Here is a 24,342-nt window from a genome sequence, read left to right on the forward strand (position 1 = left end):
ACAGCACCCCACAAAACACAGCCTCCACCCTCTGCACAATACACAGCCCCTCCTACAATACACAGCCCCCCACCCTCTGCACAATACACAGTCCCCCACAATACACAGCCCCACCCTCTGCACAATACACAGCCCCTCCTACAATACACAGCCCCCCACCCTCTGCACAATACACAGTCCCCTACAATACACAGCCCCACCCTCTGCACAATACACAGCCCCTCACAATACACAGCCCCTCACAATACACAGCCCCCACCCTCTGCACAATACACAGCCCCTCCCACAATACACAGCCCCCCACCCTCTGCACAATACACAGTCCCCCACAATACACAGCCCCCCACCCTCTGCACAATACACAGTCCCCCACAATACACAGCCCCTCACCCTCTGCACAATACACAGCCCCCCACAATACACAGCCCCCCTGCACTGCCAGCGTACTCTAAAGTTAAGAATAAATCACTGCCATGCCTTTCTCATACACTGCTCCTCCTGTGTCAGTGTCATTGTAAATCAAAGTCTCTAAATACCCCAATAGTTCCGTTCTTTCTTTGACCCGGTCACATGACTGCTCTCCTCTGACGTTTCATGGCTGGCCATGTAACCGCTCTCCTCCTCCAATCTAAAGGCAACACACGGAGGAGGAGAGCGGCCAACAAGAATGGAGCTATTGAGGTATTTAGAAGCTTTGTTTTACAGTGAGAGTGACACAGGAGGAGCAGTGCAGGAGAAGGGGCTGGCAGTGATTTTTTACTAACTTTAGACTATGGAGGCAGTGCTGTTCAAGGGCCAGGAGAGGCGGGGAGGCTGGCCTGACACCCCCCCCCCCCCCCCCAATGTGTGGCACCTGATCCCTGCCCCCTGTTGGTAAAAACATATATCGGCGTATAACATCCATGCACTGTCTTATACGCTGATATATACAGTAGTTCATGAGGGTAAGCATCCCTTCTTGCCATTTTCGTTCCTTAACGAAACTGGATTCGATTTTCGTCATAGTTTTCATCAGTGGACGAAAATGTGCTGTACTTTTAGTTTCTGTAAAAATGCCACTGATGAAATCTTTGACGAAAACATTTTTGTTGCCGAAATTAACATTTGCCAGCACAAAGTGATCTGGCAGGACTTAATTTTACTAAAGTACCACTTAAAACTCTCAACCGGGAAAGAGGGATACCTTGCAGTACAAGTGATATCCCCTACCACACCCCATTGGCAGACCACAAAACACTGATATGCAAAAAAAAAAACCCACTACTACTTTCCCTATAAATTGGCTTTTAAAAAATGTAATGTAATACTTTATAAGTAGGATGAAGTATTTAGTCCAGTAAAACAAGTTTGGAAAAATTGGACATTTTTTATGGAGGTATATATATCAGAGCAAAAAGAGGGACAACTAAAGAGGAAGGAAAAGGAGAAGGATTTGGTTCCAAAAGAGGGACACTCTCTCTGAACGAGGGACAGTTGGGAGCTATGCTAAAGACTATTGTCACTGGGATTGAAAGTGAGGGACAATGTTGAGTTGACACTGGAATAGGAATACAGGAGAAATGTACTTTCCAGCAGTAGTTCTCAACCTCAGTCCTCAAGTACCCCCAACAAGCCATGTTTTGGGAACTTCCCTTAGATAAAATAGCTCTTATCAAGTATTATGTCATTGATATTGATTTAAAGCAGCTGTACAAAGGAATACCTGAAATCATGGCCCATTTGGGGGTTCTTGAGGACTGAGGTTGAGAACCACTCGTTTACAGGACACTTAGGTGACTATCTAAGAAAAGATTTTCCCCTCTTTGGAGAGAACTTCTTTAACTTTCTGTTGTGTCTAAAGAACAGAAAGTGAAAAGAAATCTTCCCAATGGGATGCTGATGGCCAAAAAAAAAGACAAGGATTGTAAATAATGTATTCAAAATACAAAAAGAAAACCACTTTAGATATACTTTAAAAGTATTGATTTTAGTTCTCTTGGCGTTTTGTCCTGTTTTACATAAAGGTATGTTAAAGAGCACCCTATGAGGTTTGATGGGCCTTTAAGTGAATTATTTTGCTTGAAAAGTACCAAAGAGCATTTTCCTTTAAAACCGCATGCTTGATTAATGGATGGAGATCTAGCCTACAAGGTCCTTTGTAGGTCATTCCTCCTTTATACACAAAAGATTTCTAAAATTCACAACTAAACTTCTTAGCCATAACAAACTGATACAAAATATTTAATTCCAATACAAGCTATTTAGTATGTAAGGGTAGCCTTAGATGAGATATCAAGATCTGAGATCTTAATACCTGCTCCTCTATTCTGACTTTGGCAGCAGTCAGGGATGACCTACAGACCTCCATCTTTCTCCATGAACATAGGTTGCCGCAGGCCACACCGCATCTCAGAGTATATCCGCAGATCAGCAAACTAGAAATACAGTTTGTTATCAGTTTTTCTCTGAATGCTTGGGTTCCTGCTTGTATAATTGGCCGACTTTCTATCACAGAACAATGCACAGAGCCTTAATTCAAATTAGATTCTCTGTATGAAATATGACATAACCTGCACTCCTTTAGATATGAATTGAACAGTGTTAAATTTACTTTAGAAGTAATTCACCAGAACGGTTTACTGCAGCTCTAGAAGGACAAGACATACATTCCTCCTGTTTTAAAAGGGTGCCAGACCTGAATATTTAATACCACACTGGGACTGAGTAGGTGCTTATGCAGAAACTTTCACTTGGTATTTGAAAGATTGTATCCACTTTAATACCATGGTCATGTCCAAAAAAAACACATTGTAGGTAGAAATATGCAATAAACCCTCCTATTCAGTAGAGCTTATGGCTCAATTCATAAGCCTTACACCAGGGTTGTCCACCCTTTTGACCTTCCTGGGCTACATTGGAAGAAGAGGAATTGTCTTGGGGCACACATAAAATACACCAACAATAAGGATAGCTGATGAATAGAAAAAGTCGGGCAGATCACACGTTAACGCTTACTGATATAGATAATGGATATATCTGAGTAATAAAACTTTTTTATAATATTTTTATTGTAAAAGAAAAAGAGGACAACATAAAATAGAGTGATATTGGACAATGTTTTGACAAACTAACGCATCAATATCTGGTTGGATGGATGGAGTAGCAATTCTCAATGAATTCTCAAGGTGCTCATCAGATATTTTGGTTCTAATTTTGCCCTTCGTGCGCTTCATCCTTCAAAATAGTTGCTCACAAATTTAGGTTCTGCCGAAAACTGATGACATGAATAAGGTGTGATTGTGAAGATTGGGAAATTTTTCTTTGCAAAGATAAAACTTATAAAAGTCCAGTAAAGAGACTCTGCCATATGTTTCTTTGGCCGCATTTGAAAAAAAAAAAACAACAAAAAAACTCCAACATTTTTAATTACATTTATGATTTCGTGTTGAGCAGCATTCATAGCCGTCTTGGGCCACAGGTTGCACACCCCTGCCTTACGGGCTAGGATAATCATCCTTATTTTCAAAATAAAAATTCAATGCACTCTCCAATGCAAGATCACAGTTATCACTATAGGTAGGCCAGACTGCTACATTGAGTTACATTATCCCTAGAGGCCCCCTGGATATCAGAAATGGGAGCTTACAGTACATCAGGCTCTGCTGGACCAATGCAAGTATGCAAAAAAATTATTAAAAAATTCCCAGAGTTACGCTTAAAGAATTCTAGTAAGGAAGGGACATGAAGGAGGCAATAGTACAGACTTCTACCTGAAAGTCAAGCCAAAAGTGTAGGTCTAAGATAGCCATTTTGTGTCAGAAACATCATAATCTGGGTCAAATCCATTGAGTAATAATATTTTTAAAGTGGTAGGCTGTCTTAAAAAAATGAGAAAAACCTCAAAATGCAAATCTTTACAAAATATCTTCCATCTGAGGATAACCGGACACAAGCCAGCATGAATATGGACTTTTTTGTTTCCTTGCTTATACCAAATGGTTCCCTTCTAAACAGCAGATAAAAAGTTTAGGCAATAAAAAAAAGCAACTCACCGGTTGTTTCCACTATGCCCTCCAGGATGACAACAATTTCAAACTGCTCCGTCTGCATGGATCGCTGGGAGAGGTCATAGAAGGGGCTCTTGGCGTCAATCATGTGGCAGATTGTAAGAGGGGAGACCAGAAAAAGCTGATCGGCTCCTGTGCTGAATCCTACATCCAGTTCCAGCTGATCGAGAGGGAGGAACTCACCCTCGGGTGTCTGCCGAGACTAGACAAGCATGCAGAAGAAGAGAGAAAGACATTATCACTAGGATGGCAGCTTTCATGACAGGCTGACATTGCATTACATCACTGCAAACATCTGACATTTTCAATTACAGGAGACACGTTCCCTCTCTATATGTTGTATGGCATTATTCAGGGGCCTATGAACAATATATGAACAATATAGATGGGGGGGGGGGGGGGGGGTTAGAAACCTACAGCCTGTAGTTATTAATATCCTAGAATGCGACATCAGCAAAATGTTTTAAAGCAAACCTTCCCAAGAGAAACATGGAGGCACTGGTTACTTCTCATTCTGCAAACGCTGGTTGCCTTTTTTTTAAGTTTCAGTCTTTGTAAATATGCAGATTTCCTTGAAAGAATACCTGGGAACCATGCACCCTCCTACCAGCAGTTTGATGATAGTGGCAGCCCATCACTCTGATGCCCTCAATGTCTGCCTAGGATCAACCCCCGGAACTAGGGGGGGGGGTGCTGTGGTGGCTATCTCCCCCCACCTAGATTTTAGCTGTGCACCCCAGGTCTCTGAGAGTGCATTCACTGATCAATGAGCCAGTCTCATGGATACAGTTAATGTAAGGTGGCAAAGTGATGGGGTAATTTGATGTAAAGGGGCATTCTGATGGGAACAGTTGATACAAGGGGGCACTGATGGGGTTATTTGATGTAAGGGGGCACTCTGATGGGCCAATTGATGTAAATGTGCACTCTGATGGGAACAGTTGATGTAAGGGGGCATTCTGATGGGCCAATTGATGTAAGAGGGCACTCTGATGGGGACAGTTGATGTAACGGGGCATTCTGATGGGGCATTTGATGTAAGGGGGCACTCTGTTGGGGACAGTTGATGTAAGGGGGCATTCTGATGGAGACAGTTGATGTAAAGGGGCATTCTGATGGGGCAACTGATGTCAGGGGGCACTCTGATGGGGACAGTTTATGTAAGGGGGCATTCTGATGGGCCAATTGATGTAAGGGGCACTCTGATTTGGAAATTGATGTGAGGGGGCACTCTGATGGGACAGTTTATCTAAGGGGCACTCTGATGCGCCAATTGATGTGAGGGGGCACTGTGATGGGGACAGTTGATGTAAGGGGGCACTCTGAGGGGGCAATTGATGTGAGGGGGAAACTCTGATGGGGACAGTTGATCTAAGGGGAAATTCTGATGGGCCAATTGATGTGATGGGGCACTCTGATGGGGACAGTTGATGTAAGAAGGCATTTTGATTGGCCAATTGATGAAAGGGGGCACTCTGATAGGGACAGTTGATGTAGAGGGGGGCACTCTGATGGGGAAAATTGATTTAAGGATGCACTCTGATGAGGAGAACTGATGTAAAGAGGCACTCCAATGGGGACAATTGATTTAAAGGTGCATAATGATGGGGACCCTGATGTAAAAGGGGATTCTCATAGGGACACCTGATATACTGTAAGGGGGCAAAAGTTCTGTTTATTCATCCTAATCTAATGACAGACCAAAACGTACCAGTGTTCCCTGTTTACATTTTCAATACCTCTGCATCGGTCAGACATTATTTCTGGGGTGTGACTGGTGGTATGGAAGTGGGCTGAGTGAAAAAGGGACTGATGGTTCCCTGCATCTGTGACAGACTGTCAGTGACTTATACACAGTGTGGACAATATGCTTACTTTTTTCACTGCACCCCTAGACTAGATAGGCTAGATCAAGCCCTGCTGAGGATCCAGATAGTTCAGGAAATTGCACTGATAAATCCTGGACTCAGGGGCCATGATAAAGACAGCAGATACATGGTTAGAGGTGGGAAGCAGGAAGGTGGTAAAAGTATTGAGCCTTTTTTAAAGCCTGCATTTGTTTTCTTGTTTTAGGATTTTTTCCCTAAGTTTTCACCTGGTGATCTGGCCACAAACACACGTCCTGTATTAGAGTGCCCCCACTCTGCATAAAAAAGCACAGGGGCACCTTTGAATAGCAACATTGTTAATCGGGGGGGAGGGGAGTGTTAGATGTACTAGTAGATTTAGATATTCTAACAAATTGAAGCCAAACTCCAACTCACACTTTTTTAAGCAGTTACAGCAAACCGTGTTTTTTTTTTTTTATTTTGGGATAAAGGTTATACATACATAAATAAAAGCTGGCAATAGCAATCACCCCTATCAGTAGTAAATGGTTTGTCTCATCCCTGTAACTGCTACATCTACAGAACAGCTTGTTCTGTTGAAAAACAAGAGACTTATCGGACAGATTACCAGGTGAAAATAAGGAAAAAAAGCCTAAAATAGAGAAGTAATGCAGCCATCACATCTGAGAATTGGTAAACTGCAATATAATAAATGTTTACTTTTGGGTTTAATACCGCTTAAAGTGGTTCTAAAGTGGCTACACTTTTTAACTTTAAAGTACAATATTAAAGGAAGGTTTTAGAGCTTTTAGAGCTGTGTTCCGGTAAAGAAGGGTTAAAGTGTATCTAAAAACTTTTTTTTTTTTTTTAAGTTTTTGATATAGTTGGGTAAGATTATATCCCCTGTCGAGGGAGATTCAGCCCATCTCTTCGTCTTAATAACCTTTGTCTCTATGACTGAAAGTAGAGAAATCGAAAATGTAGATGTACTTTAACCTGTTGGCCCCGGCCATATGCAAATATGCGGCCTCTAGGTGGGTGGGCCTTGCATATTTGCGTGATTTGGTGGGATACAGCTGTGCTGAGAGCGCGTGCCCTGTGTACTGGAGGTGTGTTACTGGCCAGATCACAAGGTGAAAACAGAGGGAAAAAGACAACAAAGCAAAATGAATGCAGCCACCACATCTGATGATTGGTAAGCTGCAATATATTACATTTTTGGGTTTAATACCTTTTTAAGGGGTTTGTTTATAGACGTTTTCACACAAGATTCACAATGTTTTACCCAAGATTAACTTTTTTATAATAGGATTTATTTGGAAGAATGTATAAATCCTGTGTGAAAGTTGTGTGAAAACAGGTATAAGTAAACCATGTGTTAGATTAGACATTCAACCAGGGAACTGTGGAACCCTAGGGTTCCTCAGAGATTTGCTAGGGGTTTCTTGAGCTGTGGCTGACTGACCTCCCATCTAATGGTGCCTGAGTGGTTCAGGGCCAAGGCTACTACTAGCACAATGGCACCAATAAAGGAAACATTCTAACCACCACTGTAATGGTTACATAGTTACATAGTTACATATAGTAGGTGAGGTTGAAAAAAGTCCATCAAGTCCAACCTATGTGTGTGATTATATGTCAGTATTACATTGTATATCCCTGTATGTTGGGGTCGTTCAGGTGCTTATCTAATAGTTTCTTGAAACTATCAATGCCCCCCGCTGAGACCACCGCCTGTGGAAGGGCATTCCACATCCTTGCCGCTCTTACAGTATAGAACCCTCTACATAGTTTAAGGTTAAACCTCTTTTCTTCTAATTTTAATGAGTGGCCACAAGTCTTGTTAGACTGCCTTCTGCGAAAAAGTTTTATCCCTATTGTGGGATCACCAGTATGGTATTTGTATATTGAAATCATATCCCCTCTCAAGCGTCTCTTCTCCAGAGAGAATAAGTTCTGTGCGCACAACCTTTCCTCATAACTAATATCCTCCAGACCCTTTATTAGCTTTGTTGCCCTTCTTTGTACTCGCTCCATTTCCAGTACATCCTTCCTGAGGACTGGTGCCCAGAACTGGACAGCATACTCAAGGTGCGGCCGGACCAGAGTTTTGTAGGGAGAATTATCGTTTTATCTCTGAAATTAATTCCCTTTTTAATGCATGGCAATATTCTATTTGCTTTGTTAGCAGCCAATGATTTGCTAATATAATTACAAACCCGGTTGAAAGTTTGGTAGTCATTGGCAATGCAGTTACCTGTAAATAACATTTCTGTAATTGTGCACATTTCATGCTCTTTGTACATTATGCTGTAAACTGACATTTGAACGTTTTTGTTGTAATAAACTTACCTTTGTAATAAAAAACAGGATTGGTCCCAGCACAGAACCCTGGGGGACCCCACTACCCACCCCTAATCATTCCGAGTACTCCCCATTTATCACCACCCTCTGAAATCGCCCTTGTTGCCAGTTTTCAATCCATGTACTCACCCTATGGTCCATGCCAACGGACCTTATTTTGTACAGTAAACATTTATGGGGAACCTAACATTTATAGATAAAGTTGATCCAGGGAAAATCCGATTGCTTCTTGGGGGATCAGGAAGGAATTTTTTTCCCCTGCTGTAGCAAATTGGAGCATGCTCTGCTGGGGTTTTTTGCCTTCCTCTGGATCAACTGTGGGTGTAAAATTGGGTATATTGGATTGTACGATATTTTTTTATTTTATTCATTTATTGTTTTTAAGATTGAACTGGATGGACTTGTGTCTTTTTTCAACCTGACTAACTATGTAACTATGTATGTGTCAAATGCTTTTGCAAAATCCAGATACACCACGTCTACGGGCCTTCCTTTATCTAGATGGCAACTCACCTCCTCATAGAAGGTTAATAGGTTGGTTTGGCAAGAACGATTCTTCATGAATCCATGCTGATTACTGCTAATGATACCGTTCTCATTACTAAAATCTTGTATATAGCCCCTTATCATCCCCTCCAAGAGTTTACATACTATTGATGTTTGGCTAACTGGTCTGTAATTCCCAGGGATGTATTTTGGGCCCTTTTTAAATATTGGTGCTACATTGGCTTTTCTCCAATCAGCTGGTACCATTCCAGTCAGTAGACTGTCAGTAAAAATTAGGAACAATGGTCTGGCAATTATTTGACTGAGTTCCCTAAGTTTCCCGAGTCTAATTTTAGTTCTGTCCTCTGTTAACCATGGAGGTGCTTCCTGTGATGTGTCATGAGGATAAACACTGCAGTTTTGGTTACTGAAGCCCCCCCGATTCCCTCGTGAAGACTGAGAGCCCATTCACACAGGGGCAACACGACTTCCAGCACGACTTTGGGAGGCAACTTGGACACGACTTGTGTATGAATCACAGCACGACTTGGGGCAACTTACAACACAACTTGAAGTCGCCTGCAGGACAGGGAACTTTACAAGTGGCCAATCAGAGCTTATCAGCTGTGTGTGAGAAGGAATGGGCTGACTGTTTAGTGGAGGAAATTACTTTCTGTTTTCTTTCTGCTTCCTGTAAAGTTGCCTCAGTATGAACAGTGATCAGACTTGGAGGCAACTTCCATTGAAATCAATGGGTACAAGTTGCCTTCAAGTCGGATTGAAGTAGTACAGGAACCTTTTCTGAAGTCGGAGCGACTGCAGTAGTGTGCATTAAGATGGATCCATTCACTTACATTGATTTTTTCATGTAGCGTGACTTGAGGCGACTAGGGGCGACTTGGGGCGACTTGAAGTCGGATCCAAAGTTGCCCCTGTGTTTATGGGCTCTTAGGAGAAGAATAAGTTCAATACCTTCGCCATCTCCCCATCCTGTATAACCAGATGTCCTTCCTCATTCTTTATTGGGCCAATATGGTCTGTTCTCCCTTTTTTACTGTTTACATACTTAAAGAATTTCTTGGGATTCTTTTTTGCTCTCCTCCGCTATGTGTCTTTCACGTTATATCTTAGCCGTCCTTATTGCACCCTTACAGCTCTTGTTGCATTCTTTATAAAGTCTTGCTGATAATGATCCCTCAACCTCATATTTTTTGAAGGCCTTCTCCTTTGCTTTTATAAGCATTTTTACATTGGCGTTATCCATCCAGGACTTTTGTTTGCTCTTTTAAATTTATTACCCAATGGGATGTATTGGCTAATGCCCTTATTTAATATACTCTTAAAGCAAACTGATCTCTCCTCTGTGTTCTTTGTTCCTAAGAATTTTATCCCAATTTATGCCTTCTAGCAAGGTTCGTAGTTTAGGGAAGTTGGCACTTTTGAAATTCAGTGTCTTTGTTTTCCCCTTATGTTTCCTATTTGTGTGATTTATACTGAAGCCAATTGACCTGTGATTGCTGTTACCGAAATTGCCCCGTATTTCCACATCCGTGATCAGGTCTGTATTGTTGGCAATCAGTAGATCCAGTAACGCTTTAACTCTAGTTTGGGCATCTACCATCTGACCCATAAAATTGTCCTGCAAGACATTTAGGAACTGGCGAGCCTTAATGGTGTCATTCTACTCACTGACTAGCGGTGTAAGTTGCATTTTTCCCTATAACACTTTATTAATTAATTTTAAGACCTGGAAATTATTTCAAGTGTTCCTCCGGGGTTAGGAGGTTGAGAAAGGCTGTGCTATGCTTTAATGTAGGGGAGCCATTCTCAACCAGGGTTCCTCCAGAAGTTGTTAAGGGTTCCTTGAGCTGGGGTTGACTGTCCTCCCATTTGATGGTATCTGCATAGTTCTTGTTCAACACCACCTGAAAAAGCCAAAAGCATGACACTAATTTATCTTTTCTAGATGTCTGTAATGGTGGTATTCTGAACACCGCTGTAGGGGATGCATTCTATCTACTGACTACCAATGTAAGGGGCATTTTTCCCATAGATCTCCAATGAATTTGTTTTAGTAAGTGTTCCTTGAGACCTGAAATTTATTTTACAGATTCCTCTGGGATAAAAAGTATGAGAAAACTGATGTAGGACATACTTTTGTTTGTTAGGGGAGCTGCAGATTTTTACTTGTTCCCGTCATCCAGACCTCCTGTACTGAGAACAAATAAATCACTAAAAACAATTGATTTACTGTATATGTAAGCTGCTCAGATCACCGCATTGCATGGTAACATGTGGCAAAAACATCCTGTGTGTTTTTTTACATTTATTTTCTGATGTATTGCGCATTAAAGGAGCCAACAGAATTAACAATAACACTTGATACTTTTACTAGAATTTTTACTGCATGATGTCATCTCTTCAAAACAATTATAGCAATTTTAACCTTTCACAAAAGCAGAAGATTTATAAGATTAATACCTTACAAATGCACATCGACATAGTGTTATCGCATTGAAGGAGATGTGAGAATGTATTTAATTGTATGTGTTACTCTGTGCAAAAAGGACTATTTTTTTTAAACTAGTAATTTTGAAAAAAAAAAGGAAGAAGAATATATAAAAAATAACATTCATAAGAAAAAAAATGACAACTAAATCAAATGACAGCGATATCATGTGGAGTGGGACTAGCATTACAGGGCAACTCCAGTCAACAAGTACAATTTTAGAGTAAACTGCTAATTTAATCCAAGAAATACAATCGCTATGGTAACACGAGGAAGCCCTCTCCTTGTAGTTTTTTATATACATTTTTTATGATCTCTTTTAACCAGATGGAGTAGGACTGTTGTAGTGCCCTTTCACAGGACTGCAGCCTTTTGCCATTGATTATATGCTATGCTACAGTACCTTCCTCTCTGAGCATTACCCCTGCCTGCAAAGAGTTAACGCTAGAGAATGCAATAGAGAAGATATGGAAAATAATCAGAAAATTTTATTTAACTATACAATAGCTATTTAGTTATATAATCATTTTAAAATGATAAAGACAATATAAACATGTATTTTGCATGACATGGGGTGGTCAAGGGGCATCTATACCTAAAATAGGCATGCCTATTAACATGTATGCAACCCTTTATGTTCTTCAGTTGCATTAATGGCATGAATTGTCCATCTGCCATGTTAACCCTTTCTATCACTTGCTTGGTTGTTAAAATATAACTAAAGCCAAAATGGTTCTATGCATTTTGTATGGGATTGGGAAAAGGGAAACCTTAACAGTTTTTTTTCTATCTGTGTCCCATTAGGGATTTACCTTTAGTTCCTGTACTGTAGAGTGAACAAATTGAGACATAACTTGATCATCGTGGCACCACATCCGTAATATATAATTGGAAACAAGAGGAGAAAAATAGGAATTTACAGGTTGGCAACCATAACCCCAATGGTTATGGTTGGCAACCAGTAAAGTCCTATTTTCCTCCCCTTTTTTTCCTGTACTGTAGACACAACAGAAAGTGAATATCTCTGCAAAAAGAGGGAAGAACCTTCTTGAACAGTAGTCACTGCAACAAGTATTCCCACCAGATTATTTCTCTTCTATTCCTGTTTAGGTGACAACTCAAAATCTTTGGTCACCCCCTCACTTTCAGTCCCAGTGACAATGGTCACCACAACAAATTGAGAGAGTGAATTTCCCTAACATGGACTCTCAACAGGAATAATAACCTGACAAAGGTTGTAACCACTCACCACTCATTCAAACCTAAAATAAACCTTTTGGCTTTAAATACACTTTAAAGATACAGGCTTGGTGACTTTGACCCTGACAATGGCTTCATTAAGTGAATATTCTGCATGCATCTCCAGATTAGTAGTTTACCATGTGGGAACCTGTACCAGGATGATGGCCCCAAGCCTGCATCTTTAAAAATCAAGTCAGTCATCAATGGCAACCAACAATACATACCAGGTACCCAACTGTCTTGTCATCAGCTGCTTTAAAGAGACACCGTCACCTTTTCCATTCAAGGGTCCCTCAGATCTCTGATAATCACCTTTTCAGGGATCCTTCACTGCTCCTGTCTTCACCGCAGCTGACACCAAAATACCTAGGGGGAGATTTACTAAAAATGGTGCACACAATCTGGTGAAGCTCTACATAGCAACCAATCAGCTTCTAACTTCAGCTTGTTCAATTAAGCATTGACAATAAAACTTAAAAGCTGATTGGGTTCTATGTACATTTGCACCAGATTCTGTGTGCACCAGCTTTAGTAAATCTTCTCCCTAATGTCTGCTGGTGTTTCGACTTAGAAGGCATAGTGAAGTCATGCTCTCCATCATATGACAGAGCTGGACCTAGCAATTGGCCTCTAGGTCAGAGCACAGCATCATGGGAAGAGATTGTATGCTCCCACATGGAATCACTTGGTATTTTGCAGTGGCTATGACAGAGAAAGTTGAGGCAAGAAACTGGTGAGTATGAGTCAATTGTAGCAAGGCTTTAGCTTTAGTTGCTAGGTTAAATTGCTACTAGGTTAAAATTAGTTCTTGGCTTCACTGTAGTGAGTGGAGAAATGATTGATTGTTTTGGTCTGTTCAGGGTTTCTGGAGCTAAGGGTTGGATTACTTCCATCTACCTCTAAAAGAAGTTTCCAGAGTATAAGCCCGGGAGTTTCAAATGATCAGTGTGAATATTTATTATGCCCTAGCCAATCCTTGGAAGAAGGTGGATGTGGGGGGGGGGGGGGGATACATGTTTGGAAACCTTGCCAGGATGTTCTTTTCCATCCAAGGATGGTTCTTAGCAGCTGCTCTACTGAGGGCCTGGAGAAGATTGGATGTTTGTGGGAGGATGCTGTATTGAAGTCCTTGCTTGGAGAAGGATCTTCTAATCTCCCTTACTGAGGATCTACCTATGTATGCCTGGTGGCAGACAGCTCATGGGACACTGTGAGTAAAGACCTTGTTGTGGACTGCTAGTTGCACAAGTGTCAAAACTGAACTAAGTTCCAGAAATAGCTATATGGACCACTGTTGTAGGGTCCTCGATATATGGGCCATTACCTGTTATGTTCAGGAAAAACTGCTATTAGAAGATTAGTGAGAATTTTGTCCACCTTGTATTGCTATTGATCGTTTTGGAGTATCCTGTGACCCTAACCCCTCTCCTGTTAAAGTTCTTCAGCAGTAATTACTAAAAAGACATCCCCTAGCCTGAGCCTGAATTGTTGGTGTGTGTGGAACTGTGCTTGTGTGACTGTCAGCTTCTATACTACTTTGGGACAACCTGTGTATTTCCAGTGACTCTTCCAGGAGTAAGCACTCCAGTAGCTATAAATTGTTTCTCCTGGAAGGTGGATGAGGTTAGAGAGGCTTTGTGCAGTGGCTGGTTAGGGGGTTCAGAATAAGGGCTGCACCTGTCAATGTACTTTGAGCACTTGTGTAGGATCAACCAGACCATGCTCCTGACAAGTCCTAGGAAACCTATCTATCCATATCCAATCATCCATCACCATTACCTAGTATAGTGTAGCTATAAAATTGTTTCTCCTGGAAGGTGGAGGGGGTTAGTGTGGCTGGCTACGGGGGGTAAAAATAAGGGGCCAAGTGGATTAGACATAATAGAATCAGGAGTTAATGGGGAACTATGTAGGGTAAGGATGCTGGAATAGAATTGGTGGTCAGGAACACAGTCTCTTGCACTGAAACCCAAAATGTGTCACGCTTCGCCACTGACTGCAAGCACACAATGTTCCAGTAATTTTCCACTGTGAAAAAAAAACACATTTCCGGGAAGATACATTTGCAGTAGACTGTAAGCATCCGATTAGCCATTCCGAGGAATTTACAGTCTCACTGCCTTACAGCATTGTATAAATGTATTGATTCACAGAATGCAGAGCGTTTGTGAATATGTGGAAAAATCACCTCCGGCAGAGAGAACTAAGGAAAACCGATGTCTGAACTAATGGAATTTAACTGTAAGAAAAAGGATGGAATTAAAGATAAACAGGCCTGTCAGTTCATTATTTTTACTGGAAAAAAAAGTGCCTGTAATAACATTCACCTCTTTTCAGTATAGAACTGCTTAGCTGTGGATGCAGATATCTGGTGTTTTAAAAATTCATACCATTAAAAAGCAACTCCAGGCAAAAAATAAAATCAGTCAACCGATGATGCTATCTAGGAAACACTTCCACTGCGCTAAATTTAAAGTCTGTTGAATCTGCCTTAAGATGAACCTGTGTTGTGCCTATGCCTGGCAAAGCAACACATTCACCATAATGGTGGGCCCCAAAGAAACACTAACTTTCCTCCCTTTTAAACCTTTTCTACCCTGTGAATTCAGAATACAGTAATCCCCTCATAGGGTTATTACTGATCAGCAGTCCTCAAAGTCCCAAATCTGATACATCCATGTGAGTATTTTTTGATTTTTTTTTTATAATTGTCTTAATAGACTAAATAAATTCATCCAACCTTAAAGCATATTTCTAATTTTGCAGTTAAATTTAAGAAAGCCCCTCTATATGTTTGTTAAGTGTTCCCATTCACATAGCATGTCTTTTTTTCTCTCACCTTCTCAGGAAGAGATGTCATGGCTGACTGCAACATTTTTTGAACAACGTTATGCCCCGTACACACGTTCCGATTATCGGGCGACAAAAGTCGCTTTCGGACAGATCGTTTGATAATCTGATCGTTAGTATGCAGCTTTCGACAGCCGATCATGACAGTCCGTCCAACCAAATCCGAAGGGACAAACAGGAAAACTTTGGTCGGACGACAGCCGATCGTACGGCAATCGTGTAATCAGCACAGTATGCGCCCGCTAAAAGTCGAACGGCAAACACCACGCATGCTCGAAAACACGAAAATAAACCAGAAGGACACAGATCTCACACGTATTTGGCATCATTTAAAATACGTAGCTATACGTAGAATCGTACGACAAAAGTCTTACACACATTTTGCACTGTTGTATTCGATATTAGTTTTATGCAACAAAATGCGAACGATCTGTTGTACGATAATCGGAACGTGTGTACGGGGCATTAGAGTGAACTTGACCCAAGTCTCTTCTCATTAATATACAACGCAATAAGCCCAGACTCTACAACCTTAATCCTTTTGTTAGCACAGTCAGTGTTCAAATCTATAGTTACAATTGATAATGAACATCTGTCTGCACAGCACAGACAGAGTTAATTATAACAAACACAGCTGCCCATTCCCCTCATAAACTAAGATTTTTTCATTGCTGGATGATCCATATAAGAGCATTTTAAAAAAGTAATCTGACATGTATATATATATATTTTTTAAGTTATGTTATACAGTACCTTAACCTCCCTGGCGGTATGATTATTTCAGATTTTAGGTGCTGAAAGCGGTACAATTATTTTGCATGGAAATTTGGCGTTTTATATTGTAGGTCTGTAAATCTTAACAATAACACACTTAAATCTGTCCAAACCAGAGTCTAGTAGATATCCCGGGTATGATAAAGTTTGAAACACAAAAACATAAATTATAATATAATAAATAAAAATAAATAATTAAAAAAAAAAAAAAAAAAAATAGTAATAAAATAAATTTCCCCACAATTCACTATCGCTCAATTCTGCAAGTGTTCTAATTTACTATCGCTGTTTTCTAGCTGGTCTAAAGCCACTTTTGACGTAAAGGGACACTTTTTGGTTGCAATGGACAATCTCCAGTTTCCAGGCAGAAAGAACAGTGTATATCATGTAAAACTGCATGCAGGGCATAGGACAAAGCACTGGGGACAAAAGGGATGTGAAATAATTTCATACAGTACTGTAATCTGTAAGATTACAGTACTGTATGTGTTATGATTTTTACTTTTTTTTTAATTTGCCGCCAGGCTCCGCCCCCATGCGTCGCGCCGCTTGCAGGGAACGGAGCCTGGCACGGAGAGGCTTCGGAGGAGGACGGAGCCCTCGGACACTGCAGGATCCCGGGGACAAGGTAAGTAACGCCGCCCCAGGATCCTGCAATGCGATCCCGAGTGTGGCTCGGGGTTACCGCTAATGGGACTGAATTTTAACCCCGAGCCACACTCGGGAAAACCGCCAGGGAGGTTAAAAAAGTATTCATACCCTTTGAAATGTTCCACATTTTGTCATGTTACAACCAAAAACTTAAATGTATTTTATTGAGATTTAATGTGATAGACCAACACAAAATTGCACATAATTGTGAAGTGGAAGGAAAATGATAAATGGTTTTCAACATTTTTTATAAATAAATATGTGAAAAGTGTGGCGTGCATTTGTATTCAGCCCCCTGAGTCAGTACTTTGTAGAACCACCTTTCACTGCAATTATAGCTGCAAGTCTTTTTGGGGATGTCTCTACCAGCTTTGCACATCTATAGAGACATTTTTGCCCATTCTTCTTTGCAAAATAGCTCAAGCTCTTTTAGATTGGAATGAGAGTGTCTGTGAACAGCAATTTTCAAGTCTTGCTACAGATTCTCAATTGGATTTAGGTCTGGACTTTGACTGGGCCATTCTAACACATAAATATGCTTTGATCTAAACCATTCCATTGTAGCTCTGGCTGTATGTTTAGGGTCGTTGTCTCTCAAGTATTTTGCAGACTCTAACAGGTTTTCTTGTAAGATTGCCCTGTATTTGGCTCCAATCCATATTCAACTCTGACCAGCTTCCCAGTGCCTGCTGAAGAAAAGCAACCCCACATGATGCTGCCACCACCATGTTTCACGGTGGGGATAGTGTGTTCAGGGTGATGTGCAGTGTTAGTTTTCTGCCACACATAGCGTCTTGCTTTTAGGCCAAAAAGTTCAATTTTGGTCTCAATCTGACCAGAGCACCTTCAGATGGACTTAGATAGAGAACATGTTCTATATTTTTCCAACGCAACAAATTCCTATCGGGAAAACCGCTCGTCTGTATGCTGTTCGGACGTACCAAAAATGATGCATGCTCTGAAGCAAGTACGAGACGTCGTACGTGTTGTCCCGTCCTACATGTTGTACGTCACCGCGTTCATGACGGTCAGAATTTGGTGTGACCTTGTGTATGCAAGACCGCTTGAGCGGAATTCCGTTGGAAAAACCTTCAGCGTTTATGCCTACGGCAAAAACGGTCATGTGTACAGGGCATTAGAGTGAGGTTTGGTGATGTCACTACTGTGCTGCTTGCTGTTCTCTTTGGTGAAAGCTCTGATATGAGCAAACAAAGCCCGTCTCTACCAAAATCCTCCACACAGAGACAGTGTAGAACAAGGTGTGATAAGTCAGTAATGGCAAAAGGTCAGCTTCAGGGAGACCACAGGCAATGCTGGTGGCCAGTTCTTTGCCCTCTGCTCTCATTTTTTTGAGCATGGCTTTCAGAGTTCAGTTCCTTTTTTAACTTGTATCCTACAAATCTTCTATAGACTAACAGGGTAAGTTCACCTTTACAAAAAAAATAATAAATGCCCATCTTTGTGCATTTATAAATTTTTTTTATTGGGAGCATGGAAAGCATTGCACCCACCATCAGCAGATCGTGGGTGCTATGCAGGGCTCTGGCAGATTCTATGAGTAAGCTGTTTGGCCATACATTGTACAGCCAAGCAGTTACACACTAGCAGGAAGCATCAATGAACTACCACGACACTCAAAAGCACCGTGGCAGTTCAACACAGCCACAAAGGCTGCCAGATGTTGTTGTTTTTTAATTCACAGAACACTGTGAATGGATGACGCGGCGGGCAGGACAAGAATATCCCCCGCTAGCTGTCAGACTGAGGATTCGGGGGGAGTGGGGGCTGGTGCATCTGTAACATGTTACATGTTATACCCTGAATATGGGTGTAACATGTAACATAAGGTGAACTTATCCTTTAAAGCGGAGTTCCAGTCTCCCAGGCAATACTGCAATAATAACATTACAGAGATTGTTTTAATTCATCATAAGCCTAATGGATATTGCTACGCATCAACACATTGTAACTACTTACAAACTGCTAAGTTCTCTTTTGTCCCCCTCGATTGCAGCTGCGGCCTTGTAGGATGTGCACAGCTGAAGCAGGCCTGGCTTAATTTTCTGATTTCGTACAGCTGGCTCCCCAGCATGCACCCCTGGATCTCACACCTGCACAGTAATGACATTGCGAGGCGTGCTTTGTTGTTATAAGGATATCCGAAGACTCCTGGGATCGATGACATAGATATGCCAGGAGTCAACAGGGCAGGCTGATAACATAATTGCCTAGGTGGCCATGACCGGGAAGTCGCAGGGAACACTACAAAAAAAAGGTACTTTTTAAATTTCACCATATCCATATCCATGCCTTAACCATTTCCCATCCAGCCTATAAACAATTGAAGGCTGAGCGGGCCTCTCATCGATCCGGGTGGACATCATATGACACAGCTGATGACTGATCACTGTACTGGCCTGCTGCCGGTACCATGTGACCAATGAAACCAATCACAGCAGGTCACATGACAGTTGTAAACAATGGATGGCTTCCTTTCAAGCCATCCATTGTTTACAATTTTGTTGCTAGCTGTGACTGGTCACAGTGATCACATGGTACAGACTGGGCCAATCACAGCCCATCTGTGCCATGTGATCAGCTGTGGCCAATTACAGCTAATCACAACAAAACAAACTGAATGAATCAATTTCATTCAGTAAAATGCTTGTTTATAGTAATAAAATTCATTATTTATGCAAACATGTGTTATGCAAACATGTGTAAGAAAAAAATAAAATACTAATCACTTCCGCAGAGTAGTACAATGTTTCTATGGTAACATTATATTGCTCTGGTCAAAGTGTGTTAAAAAAAAAAAATTCTGTACTATAACCAGTCAGTGTCCCTGATCACCACCACACCAGTTATATGATGACGCTGTACTGCACTGGTGACAGTATGTAAAAGAAATATATATATATATATATATATATATATATATATATATTAATTTATTCATTTTCCCAAAAATTATGACAAAAACATGACAACGTCAAAAAAACTCGCTATGCCTCTTACTAAATACCTTGGACTATCTACTTTCCAAAAAGTGGTCATTTGGGGGCTACCTGTACTGTCCTGACATTTTTGGGCCTCAAGAAATAAGATAGGCCGTCAGTACACCAGGGTTTATCAATTTTCGAACGTTTACCATAGTTTGTGGAGTCTATAACTTTCCTACAGACTAAATAATATACACTGATTTGGATTATTTTCACCAAGGAAATGTAGCAGATTACATTTTGTTCAAATGTATGAAGAACATTTATTTATTTACAAAATTTTATAACAGAAACAAAGAAAAACATGTTTTTGTTTCAAAATGTTCCATTTTTTTTGTATATTTAGCAAAAAAAAGCCAAAAAACCCAGTGTTGATTAAATACCACCAAAAGAAAGCTCTAGTTGTGTGAACAAAAATGATAAACATTTTGTTTCTGTACAGTGTAGCATGACCGCGCAATTGTTATTCAAAGTGTGACAGAGCTAAAAGCTGGAAATTGGTCTGGGCAGCAAGGAGGTAAAAGTGTCCAGTATTGAAGTGGTTAATTCACTATCAGTGCACATTACAATGTGGGTAATTCTCAAAAATTTGTGGAACTCCGCTTTAAATCCACCACCAGAAATTATCAATACTAATTTGACTTCAAAGGCATGAGGAAGAACATAGCATATGAAATATTTACACATTTTTATTATAAAATTGTTCATAAAAACACTCAGACATACAACAGGTCATAAAAACAAGTGTCAACACCTATAAATAAGTACAAAGACTGTTTGTTCTTGAAATGCAGGTGCCCGTCCAGGGAGTTTTCTGCATGTCAGCCATACATGTATGCCTAAGGTGGACCATTGAGGTTAAAATTAGGTTAAAATGTCTATACACAAATCCTAATGGTCTCTTTTTTTTCTCTAGTTACCACTGCTATTCTCCTTTAACCTCTCTGGCGGTATGATTATTTCAGATTTTTGATGCTGAAAGTGGTACAATTATTTTGCATGGAAATTTGGCGTTTTATATTGTAGGCCTGTAATTCTTAGGAATAACTCACTTAAATCTGTCCAAACAAGAGTCTAGTAGACATCTCTGGTATGATAAAGTTTGAAACACAAAATCATAAATTCTAATATAATAAATAACTATAAATAATTATAAGAAATAATAATATAATAATAATAAAAATTATTCAATAATGTAATCAAATCAAAAACACTAAAATTTGCTCAGTTGCAGAATTGTCGCTGTCATTACTTTCAGTGTTTGATGACGGATCTCCCCACAAATCACTATCACTCAATTCTGCGAGTGATTCTAATTTATTATCGCTGTTTTCTAGCTGGTCTAAAACCACTTTTGATGTAAAGGGAAGATTTTGGTTGCTATGGACAATCTCCAGTTTCCAGGTAGAAAGAACAGTATTTATAATATAAAACTGCATGTAGGGCACTGGACAAAGCACTGGGAACAAAAGGGATGTGAAATAAATTGATACAGTACTGTAATCTGTAAGATGTATTGTGTGTGTTTTTTACTTTTTGAATTTGGCGCCGTTCTCCGTCCCCGTGCTTCGCAGCGCTCGCAGGGAATGGAGCTTGACTCTGTGATGAATCGAGCGAAGGACGGCTCGCTCACACAGCGGGGAGGACATCGCAGTATCCTGGGGACAAGGTAAGTTTGCTGTACCTGGATCCTGCGATGCGATCCCAAGTGTGGCTTTGGGTTATCGCTTTTGGTGCTGAAAATCCATCCCGAGCCACACTCGGGAATACCGCCAGGGAGGTTAAGGCTCCATGCACACTAGAGTTTCTTTTAAGATAAAACATGCGGGTAATAGCTTTTTGTAGTAGCGTTTTATGAGCATTAGCGTTTTTGCAGTAAAAGGGGGGAAAAAAAGCTAAAAAAAACATTGTTGGTAGAGTTTAGGAGTGTTTAGAAGCATTTGAAGGCATTTAGCCGAGTGTTGGAGCGTTTCTGTTGGAAAAACGCTCCAAGAAACTCTACAGAAAAAAAAAATCTGCTCCTAGATGCTGAAGCTCAAATACGCTAATAGCCTAAAGTAGTTGTGCTTGGACACATAGGATAACTCTATTTAGCTTCTAGTAGAAAAAATGCTAATAACAGCTTCTAGGAGCTTAAAAAAGAAGAAGCAAAAATGAGAAACGCATTGAATTAGGGAGACTCATTTCCACAGCAATTTTTTTTTTTTGCAATATTATTCATATATTTGGTTAGCACGTTACAGATGTATGTTACAACCATATTATGGGACTGTAAAAAAAAGGTGCAGAGGTCTTTGTACTTATTAATATGTGTTAACACTTTTTTTCTGACCTGTTGTATAGCTCAGTGTTTTTATGAACAATTTTGTAATAGAAATTTGTGAATATTTCATATGCTGTGTTCTTCCCTGTGCCTGTAAATTCTGATTAATATTGATATGTTCTCGTGGTGAGTATATGGATGTGGCATGTGAGTGGGTAGATATTAATATGCTTCTATAGATTTATTAACTTAAACTGCCAGTTTCTGCCTCCATTCCTTGTTTTAGCACATAGGCATTCGATTAGTTGCTTGGGGTAACATTGACCATTTTTCTTATAGACACTCTGAATTATGAGCTGTAGTGTACTTCTTTTGAAGGGAATGTATACTACTACTTTTGTATGGTTACACCAATAATTACTTTTGTTATGATCAGGAATAAAAAAAATAATATATTTTTAACGCTAATACATTTGAAAAATCAATATTTTAAATACATCCAGGTAGCATTAGAACTCTGAGTCCTTTATTACATATGTATGTATCTATTCCAGGGTTGGGTTTACCATTTGTACAGATTGTTCAGCTGCTCAAGGGATTTAGGAGCCAATTGTCATGTAGATCCAGGCGCTACTTACCGTATGTCCAATACAGGTGAATGTGTTCTCATACCTCTCAACTTTTTGAGATGGATATGAGGGACGCCTATCAGCAAAAGTATGCAAGCATAGGACACACCCCCTGCCACACCCTCTTAAAGGAGAATTGTACAAAAAAACAAAAAGGGTGAAACCCACAAGTGCTTTTTTTTACCACTACTATTCCTTTATATTGGCTTTTAGAATTTACAAATGCAGCAATTTTGAAATCAGAAGAAAGGTTTAGCACTGGGAAACACCTTTTGAAAGATAAACAGTGCATTTTATATACAACTATATAGATCAGACCAAAATGAGGGACAAATGAGGAGAAAAGAGGGACAGAGGGACATTGCTCCAAATCAGGGACAGTCCCTCGAATTCAGGGACAGTTGGGAGCTATGCATGCTTCATGATGCTCTAGCTCTTCTTTTGGTTTGTAATACTGAAGTGGTTTTGGGCAGAGAGAACCTCCTTATTTTCTGCCTGGGACATAGATATTGCTTTTTTTTCTTTCTCTTGATGTCTTTTGGACAGGAGGTGAAGGAGCTGTATATTTTATGACCACAGTTGCATATTTTGAACAATTACAGACTTCAGAGCATCATATAGCCTATCCTTCATCTGCATCTGTCTATACAAATGTAATTGAATGGGGAGGACCCCTTTTATGATCATGTTCGCTACTGATCTATTTTCAGCTACTTTGCTTAGCAATGTCTAATAGCTTAGAGTCACATTTAAACACACAACTGAATGGATGAGTGGTTCATCCCCTCTCTCCCTCCCTCATCTGTTCAGAAGTGAAGTTTCAATTACAAAGGAGACACGTCTGAGAGAAAACAGTTTCTGCTCCGATCGTTCTTTAAAAAACTCCTTTTCTTTTTTTTAATAGTATATGGAAAGATTAAAATCCCTGCCAAGTTTTTAAAGCTGCCTATGCCTGGGTAGATTCACCTTCTCTATTTTTTTTTTCATAAACAGTTTATTGAATGTTTAAGGCAATACAGAAGAAAAAAGATTCCATGTACAATATACAGTTATAGGAGTAGGTAATAACAGAGAAGCGAACCCTGTCTAAACATAAAAGAAATCCTAAAATGCGGTGACGGTGTCTAATTGTAGGCACCCTGGGGGGTGGGCGGGTGGGGGGGGGGTACAGCCAAAAAGGAAGAGGGAAATGACCCTTATTAACAATGGCCTATAGGTTTGAACAAGAATGGTAAGACATCCTTTTCAATAACCATCACTTAAACCTGGTGTACATAAACAGCATATGTGGGGGTGATGTAACAAGGGTTGTAAGTAGTAAAACCATAGTTAGCAGGTGACTCAGATTTTTCCAGCCCCAACTATCCGTAACCAGCAGTGGCAGGTAAAGAGTAGGTAGTCTCCTCTACCCTCAGAGGTTTGGGAGGAATAGAAGAAAAGAAAAAAGTAAGGATGGGGAGGAGGATATGAGAGTAAGGCAAAGAGAGGGGGTGAGGACATCACCAACTGTCCTCTTCATCTTCCATTGAACAGAACATTGAGGGGCATCACGCCATTGGAGTGATACACGGTTGGCAACCATGGTTCGGAGTTATATTATCCAAAGGGGTTTAGATCAGCTACTCCATCTCCTCAATATGATTGATACAATGAAACCATTCTGTCATTGAAGGTGGGGATGTAGACCACCAATAAAC

General features: G+C 40.4%; 1 protein-coding gene across 1 annotated transcript in view; it reads right to left on the bottom strand.

The window, feature by feature from the left end:
- KCNJ3 (potassium inwardly rectifying channel subfamily J member 3) overlaps nucleotides 1–24,342 on the bottom strand; it is a 341,313-nt gene that overhangs the window by 251,924 nt on the left and 65,047 nt on the right. Inside the window, exon 2 of the mRNA XM_073634135.1 lies at nucleotides 4,032–4,248. Coding sequence (XP_073490236.1) covers nucleotides 4,032–4,248 — 217 coding nt within the window. The remainder of the gene's footprint in view (nucleotides 1–4,031; nucleotides 4,249–24,342) is intronic.

This window comes from Aquarana catesbeiana, linkage group LG06 (genome assembly GCF_042186555.1).
Source record: "Aquarana catesbeiana isolate 2022-GZ linkage group LG06, ASM4218655v1, whole genome shotgun sequence".
In the NCBI taxonomy this organism is placed as follows: domain Eukaryota; kingdom Metazoa; phylum Chordata; class Amphibia; order Anura; family Ranidae; genus Aquarana; species Aquarana catesbeiana.